General features: G+C 28.9%; 4 protein-coding genes across 4 annotated transcripts; 2 read left to right on the top strand and 2 right to left on the bottom strand.

The window, feature by feature from the left end:
* Nucleotides 1-125: 125 nt before the first annotated feature.
* Nucleotides 126-619, top strand: LOC129615906 (splicing factor 3B subunit 5). Its single transcript, XM_055531322.1, has 2 exons — nt 126-216; nt 279-619. The coding sequence occupies exon 2, from the start codon at nt 284-286 to the stop codon at nt 539-541; it is 258 nt and encodes an 85-aa protein (XP_055387297.1). The 5' UTR covers nt 126-216; nt 279-283; the 3' UTR covers nt 542-619.
* Nucleotides 620-679: 60 nt separating this feature from the next.
* Nucleotides 680-2,264, bottom strand: LOC129615905 (U4/U6.U5 tri-snRNP-associated protein 2). Its single transcript, XM_055531321.1, has one exon. The coding sequence runs from the start codon at nt 2,179-2,181 to the stop codon at nt 763-765; it is 1,419 nt and encodes a 472-aa protein (XP_055387296.1). The 5' UTR covers nt 2,182-2,264; the 3' UTR covers nt 680-762.
* A 524-nt stretch (nt 2,265-2,788) lies between these two features.
* LOC129615865 (60S ribosomal protein L13) lies at nt 2,789-3,884 on the top strand. The gene is made up of 4 exons (XM_055531258.1): nt 2,789-2,850; nt 3,046-3,306; nt 3,361-3,666; nt 3,720-3,884. Exons 2-4 carry the CDS (start codon nt 3,064-3,066, stop codon nt 3,816-3,818), a joined length of 648 nt encoding a protein of 215 aa, XP_055387233.1. The 5' UTR covers nt 2,789-2,850; nt 3,046-3,063; the 3' UTR covers nt 3,819-3,884.
* Nucleotides 3,885-4,066: 182 nt separating this feature from the next.
* On the bottom strand, nt 4,067-6,202 carry LOC129615866 (uncharacterized). The gene is made up of 6 exons (XM_055531259.1): nt 5,873-6,202; nt 5,745-5,807; nt 5,396-5,683; nt 4,716-5,329; nt 4,465-4,636; nt 4,067-4,411 (listed from the first exon to the last, which is right to left on the bottom strand). Exons 1-6 carry the CDS (start codon nt 6,053-6,055, stop codon nt 4,241-4,243), a joined length of 1,491 nt encoding a protein of 496 aa, XP_055387234.1. The 5' UTR covers nt 6,056-6,202; the 3' UTR covers nt 4,067-4,240.
* Nucleotides 6,203-6,918: the final 716 nt, after the last annotated feature.

A 6,918-nucleotide genomic window follows, 5' to 3' on the forward strand; every position in this document is an offset into this window, starting at 1 on the left:
TTGATTTTCTTAAAATAGCAGTGTAGTAAATCAACTGCATTATCAATGTAACGATTAAAGTAATTAATACAGCATTATGTATTCTCGAAACATAACTAGCTATTTATGTCATTAATTTGTGTCGTATTCGTATATGACATTTGCGATAGCATAATATTTTATGTTTACTAACTTTTGTAATTTCCATAGTTATTTTTTTAAGATCCTGAATTTAAGGTGATTTTAATTTTGTTTTTTGTTTTAATTACGTATATACATAATCTATCCTTCTATTTTAGTGAAAATGGGTGACCGATACAATATTCACAGTCAGTTGGAACATTTGCAAAGTAAATACATTGGAACTGGTCATGCCGACACTACAAAATATGAATGGCTTACAAATCAACATAGGGATTCTTTAGCTAGTTACTTAGGACACTATGATGTTTTAAATTATTTTGCAATTGCAGAAAATGAGTCTAAGGCTAGAATAAGATTTAATTTATTAGAAAAAATGCTTCAGCCATGTGGTCCGCCACCTGAAAAACCTGAAGACTAGATTTTGTGAGATATGAATTTACAATATTTGAAAGAAAAGTTGTGCGTCTACAAATAAATTTAAACTAATAAGATATAAGTATGCAAAATTTAATTCAATGAAACCATTAAGTAAATGAGTATAACACAGAGATTTTATCCACATCTAGAGAAACAAAATATTTTCTTGTTAAAATTTATTAAATGATTTTACATTTAAATTTTATATACAATACTTTGTTTTTATGGAGAGTTATTCAGTTCGTATATTTGTATATATGATTCTGTCAGAGTTATCATTTGAGGCAGTATTTCGTTCACATGTAAATCTTGCATTTCATACCATTGACTATTTGGTTTATGAAAAAGATGAACTCTATATGTCCCTTTTTTTGGCTCTCCATCATGAACAATATTAGCAATCAAATTATATTTAGTGTATTTATGTTTCTTTTTATTCTCTGGTGTCAAAATATCCCCAAAATCAATATTTCTAATAGGGAAATTAACAATTGTTGGATTTTTTTCTAAATAGAAAGTATTTTTTGTAAATCGCTTGATGTATAATATTATAAATTGAGGTAATTTTGTTATTTCAAATTTCTTCATAAAATTATCTTTATACGTTTTGTACTCCTTTTCAGCAACGCCATTAAATTTTGATAAGAGCTGATACAAGCTTACTTGGGGAATGATATTTTCTCGAAACTCGTCCGTGAAGAGAGGCGGGGGTGGTAAATCACAAGTTAAATAAAGAAATTTAGAAGTTTCTGCTTTTTCTTGATATTCTTCTGTAGCGAGAAGCAAACTTTTTTGTGTTTCGTCTAATTCAACGGGTGGCATTTTTCTAGTATATATTTTCATTTGACCCAAGAAATTTTTGTAAATAATAGAGTAATCGTTTGACTTTTTCCCTCTTAAGGCCTTGTGCAATGTATGTAAAAACCAAGACAAAAATTCTACTGGATCTCCTTGTTCAGTTATTTGAAATTTTTTATTACTCCAAGAAACGACAGCTTGTAACATTTCATGTGGTGAAACATGTGATTTGAAATTTTTTGGATTCCACATTTTTCTCATTAATTCACCGAACCTCTGTACTAAAGTGAATATTGAATCTCCCGGTGGGCGTTTTATTTTGTTATAGTTCTCTTCATCTAAAAAATAGTCTCGTAAAGGCCCAACGTGTGATAGGGCATGAAGTATTACGTTGCAGTAATCATTTGCTTTTATATTATTTAAACCAACGATTCCTGGTATATAAGTAGTTCCCACTACAGTACGAGAAAATTTTTCAAGTTTCTTGTCGATATTTTTTATTTCTAAACTTGAAAAAGTTGGATTCAGTACGTATTTAATGTCGTCTAACGAAGAGTCAATGATTTCGTAGTTATCTGGCAAACAGTAGAAACGCAATGTTTGAAGATTAATGAATACATGATGTGATTCACAAACTGAATGGGTGTATGCATGAGTATTTGTACCACGTCCTTGGAAGTATTTACCACAAACCAAACAAGCATAAACATTGATTCTGGTCAGTGAAATAGAACATAGCTTTTCAAAATCAAAATCTAACATTGGTCTGTTGATTGTGTCTAAATATGGGCATTTTCGATATTTTGGATTGAAAACGGATGGTGTATATTCTATTTCACTCATGATCCAATATAAAACACTCCTTAAACTTATAAATGCCACAGATTTAAATTTTTTGCCTAAATAGTGCAGAATTAATAGATTGTTTTTTGTTTATTTTCTAATTTCTGACGTTTAAAACTGTCAAAATTCCACACCGGCTTGAAAAGTTTTCATTGCTCAATTGACATAACAGTTTCGCTGGTGAATCTGGTGGAATTTTAAGGTAACAATGATGTAATATTTTCTTTCTGTGAAATGTTATTGATATTAAAACTTTTCAGAAAATTTTTTATTTTTAATGATAATTTAATCGAACTTAATTTAATGATAATTAAATAATAAATATATATATTACATATATATTATAATATGTATATTAACCATCGATATATATATATATATATATGAATATAATATAATATATATATATATGAACCATCGATAATTGTAAAGAATATATATATATATTTATATGTTTATGTGGAAAACCAATTTTAATTTACAATTTACGACATAACTAACAAGGTTCATTTGTCACAACGTGAAAATTTGGAAACAATAGTAAAATATGCTTTCAAATATGTTTATTGGGTTAAAATGTCAAGTAAGTTGTCAATTTAGACATGAATTGAGTTTGAGTTTGACATTTGTCAAGCCAATTCCTTTTTTTGAAAGAATTTGTTGAAAGAGGTTGGTTTTATTTTAAAAGTTGTAATTTTATTATTTTTAGTTAATAAACTTTGCAAAATAGCAAGAAATTGAATTTTTATAATATGTTGTACTCAAATTTTTGTTATTTGCAAAATATATATTCCTAATAGGATTGCAAATACGTTTAATTTTTTTTACCACGTGGTTGTTAATGAGGTTCATGTTTCCTTTCAGGATAATACAACAAACAAAATGGGTAAAGGAAATAATATGATCCCCAATGCTCACTTTCACAAGTGGTGGCAAAGACATGTAAGAACATGGTTTAACCAACCAGCACGTAAGCTTCGCCGTAGGCAAAATCGTATCAAGAAAGCGAAAGAACTATTCCCACGGCCTGCAAAAGGTCCTCTTCGGCCAGTTGTTAGATGTCCAACAATACGTTACCACACAAAACTCCGTGCCGGACGTGGTTTCACTTTGGAAGAATTGAAGGTGCAAAATGTACTTTACAATAATTTTTATTTTCTGTTGTTGTGATAATTTTAGGGAGCTGGTCTTAGTCCTGGATTCGCACGTACTATTGGTATTGCAGTTGATCGCAGACGTCGTAATAAGTCCATTGAATCAAGACAAAGAAACGTACAAAGATTAAAGGAATATAGAAGCAAATTAATCTTATTCCCATTGAACGAAAAGAAAATAAGGAAAGGTGAATCAACTGTTGAAGAAACTAAATTGGCAACACAGCTTAAAGGTGAAATTATGCCTATTAAGAAAGAACAACCTGTTGTTGAAATTAGAGAAATTACCAAGGACGAAAAGAAATTCAAAGCATTTGCTACACTTAGAAAGGTGAGACTATTAGTGTAAACATAAACAAATTCTTAAACATTTTTAATTTTAAGGCTCGTGCTGATGCTCGTTTGGTTGGTATTCGTGCAAAACGTGCAAAGGAAAATGCTGAAAATGAAACTGAAGCTAAAGAGAAGAAAGCAAAAAAGTGAATTAAGTTTTAATAAAATTTTCATTTTATGAAAAAATAATAAAACAGTTTTTTTCATTTGCAAACACATACGCTGTGTGAAATTTTATATAATTGTAGCAAAAATCTTAAAAAAGATTTTAGAATTCTAAAAATTTAAAGAATAGAAAATTTTATTAAGATGAAAAAAAGTTCAAAAATGTGGAAGAAGCTAGAGTTTTTGAAATGAATAAATAAATAACGCTAAATACTGAACGCTACTCGTTTTCTATCTAAACTAAATAAATTTTTATTTTAACCGTGTAAACAAAAACCAAAGAATGTTAACATTAAAAATTCGGTTAGTTAATAAAACAAAATACAATTATGCATATTAACATCAGCTAAGAACATAAATTATTAAGTACTTTTTACAAAACACAGATCATAATACAGGCACGAAATTTAGTTATTGTAATTAGGTCGACCACCCAATTCTAGCAAGTATCGGTCAGGATTTTCCATCCAATCAGCTGCTGTTAATTTCACGGTGCGCTGTCGTTCGGCTTCTTTTATCTGCCATTTTTTAATATCAAGTTGTACTTCACGTGACACCTTATCACCACATCCCCAAACCTTTTAAAACAACATTAATATTTTTAATATTAATAATATTTAAATACATGTACCTCGATTGAAGATAAGATTGCAGGAATTCCTTTACAATCAACTTTTTCAAAATGTTCATCAATGGCAATAACAGGTTTTCTTGGGTCGGACCCCGCTCTTAAGCCTTTCGGATAGCCTCTCATCGAAGTATTTAAGCACAAAATATTTGGTTTTTTTTCTATTATCACAAACCTATAAATTTATTTTTTTAATTTAAATGTTTTCAATAGGAGAAGTCTTAGTATACTTTAAGAATATTTAATTTACTTACTTTGGCAGCAATTGTATAATACAACTATCTTCTCCTCCAGTGTACAAATGAGTTTCTTTCCACTCGGAAGGAGAAGCTATACAATATGCTTGATCATCTTGAGTATGTATCAGAATTAAAGTGGGCCCACGATAGCCTAGTACATGGTGTAAAAATCGATTTGCTCCCACACCATGTTGATTAGAATCGTATAATAATGTCCAATGAGATGGAATAAGGCTGAATTTATCTTTAAATGTCTGCATTGCGCATTTCGGTGGATTATTACCTGTTGGACTTCCCGTTGTAACCGCTTGTGGTTTTGAATATATTGGCGGTAAAGTTCCTGCCAAAAGCCAAGCTTGTGATAATGGCATCAATGAATTTTCTGCAGGTACATTATTATCAAACGCAGGTCCTTTTTCTAAAACTGGTGTTGATAATTCCACTCCGTAAGATGTTTCGCTTTGCTCTAAACCACGATAACAAGTTGATAAGGTGTGAATAACATATTTGTGTACCAAAAGAATTAGACGTGTACAATTTTGTTCCATATAACGAGCAATGAACCCTATACTTAAGGTATCTTGTGAGAAGAAAATAGCTTTTAAAACAGAATCTATAGTTCGGTCAGCCTAAATTATAAATTATTAATTTTTTTTTTAATGTAGGATATACATATGTATAGGAATTATGCTTACAAAAGGACATATTTTTGAGGCACCAGTATAGTGAGACATTGCAACTTTGAAGCATGTGAGTAAAAATTGACTTAAATCATCCTTAGTAACCATATCAGATCGATCTGCATCTGCATACATTTTTAAGTAATTTTCGATTATTTTACTATCATCTATAACTCCTAAAAATCTTTCACATTGTTGTCTGAAAGCTATTTCTCCTAAATGCTCAGTTTGAGCTCTTGAATTATCATGAAATAATTTAAATAATCTGTGCCCTAAATCAGCATATCTTGGAAAAACGTATATCTGTGAATTTTTAAAATTTCAGCAGAATGTACATTAAAGTATAAATATTTATTTAATTTACCACAAACGTATCAGAATTAATACCATTGATTCCATATATTTCTCGTGTTTTTTCTTTTAAAATCTAATAAAAATTTGAAAATCAATTAATTTTAAATTAATAATAATTATTGCTTGATTATTTCTTACTTGAGAAAGTTTCTCAATTGGAACAAATTGTGTTAAACTTTTTTCTCCAATTTCTGCTCCAGATGGCGATCTTGGAAAACCTTTTTGTTGTACAGAAAGATAGTCGCTGGAATTGTTACTTGGGTGGTCATTTGTATCATTGCTAACATCTGATGTTGTACTACGAGAATTATTGTTACCCATATTGGTTTCTTGATTTATTGAAAAAAAATTTAGTCATTTATATTTTGCTAGGTTGTTTAAAAGTTATTTGCGCAACAACAAATTTTATATTTTTATCTAGACAGTGACACTTTGTTTAAAAATAATGAAATTAAAAGAAAAAGTTCAAAACAAAAAAAAAAGCATTCACGAAAAAAATAAAAACAAATTCATGGCAATATTTGACAGTTCAGCTGAATTATAAAAATTACACCTATTCCCTATTATACGACAATCTTTATTATTATAAAAGAAGCATAAGCGTTTGGAAATTAAATGTAGAAATAAATTAAAAACACTTTTTCTACAATACGATAGAAAAATTTGCCAATTTATTTCAAATTTTCATTTTTGAAAATTAAAGTTCAAATGTGTTCAATAATTGTTATTTATTGTTATTCAGCAAGCACAGATTGCTGAATAAAGATGAATTAGCGGCACTAATTATTTTCACATTTTGCTGACATAGCAGGCTATCTCATAACAATGATTTCAATTAACATATAAATTTTTAATATTGTAATAAATTGATTGAATCTTTGAATGGTGTGTAAAATATTAAAGAATTCGAAATATCTTTTTTTTAAATGATTTGTATCTTATATTCAATATACATTATAATTTGATATCACATGTTTTCTTATTGTATACGCCTGGGAGGAGAAAGAAAAAATTAATCGAAACCGTAATGTGTGAATTAAAATGTGTTAAAACAAATTGATCAAGTTGCTGTAGATTAAAATTTATACAGGAATGGCACAGGTAATTTAAAATATGCAAGTGATTATACCGTTAACTTAAAATATGAAACAATTATATCGTTATTTTTTTTAGTATAGGAATTA

This window comes from Condylostylus longicornis, unplaced genomic scaffold (assembly GCF_029603195.1).
Source record: "Condylostylus longicornis isolate FDR11 unplaced genomic scaffold, ASM2960319v2 ptg000153l, whole genome shotgun sequence".
Lineage (NCBI taxonomy): Eukaryota > Metazoa > Arthropoda > Insecta > Diptera > Dolichopodidae > Condylostylus > Condylostylus longicornis.

What these genes read in the sequence shown, in the direction of transcription:
- LOC129615906 (XM_055531322.1), top strand. Translation starts at nt 284, where the DNA reads ATGGGTGACCGATACAATATTCACAGTCAGTTGGAACATTTGCAAAGT.
- LOC129615905 (XM_055531321.1), bottom strand. Translation starts at nt 2,181, where the DNA reads ATGAGTGAAATAGAATATACACCATCCGTTTTCAATCCAAAATATCGA.
- LOC129615865 (XM_055531258.1), top strand. Translation starts at nt 3,064, where the DNA reads ATGGGTAAAGGAAATAATATGATCCCCAATGCTCACTTTCACAAGTGG. An exon ending in TCACTTTGGAAGAATTGAAG is followed by an intron (nt 3,307 to 3,360) that starts GTGCAAAATGTA and finishes TGATAATTTTAG; the next exon opens with GGAGCTGGTCTTAGTCCTGG. An exon ending in CATTTGCTACACTTAGAAAG is followed by an intron (nt 3,667 to 3,719) that starts GTGAGACTATTA and finishes TTTAATTTTAAG; the next exon opens with GCTCGTGCTGATGCTCGTTT.
- LOC129615866 (XM_055531259.1), bottom strand. Translation starts at nt 6,055, where the DNA reads ATGGGTAACAATAATTCTCGTAGTACAACATCAGATGTTAGCAATGAT. An exon ending in CCTCAAAAATATGTCCTTTT is followed by an intron (nt 5,330 to 5,395) that starts GTAAGCATAATT and finishes TTTATAATTTAG; the next exon opens with GCTGACCGAACTATAGATTC. An exon ending in ATTATACAATTGCTGCCAAA is followed by an intron (nt 4,637 to 4,715) that starts GTAAGTAAATTA and finishes ATAAATTTATAG; the next exon opens with GTTTGTGATAATAGAAAAAA.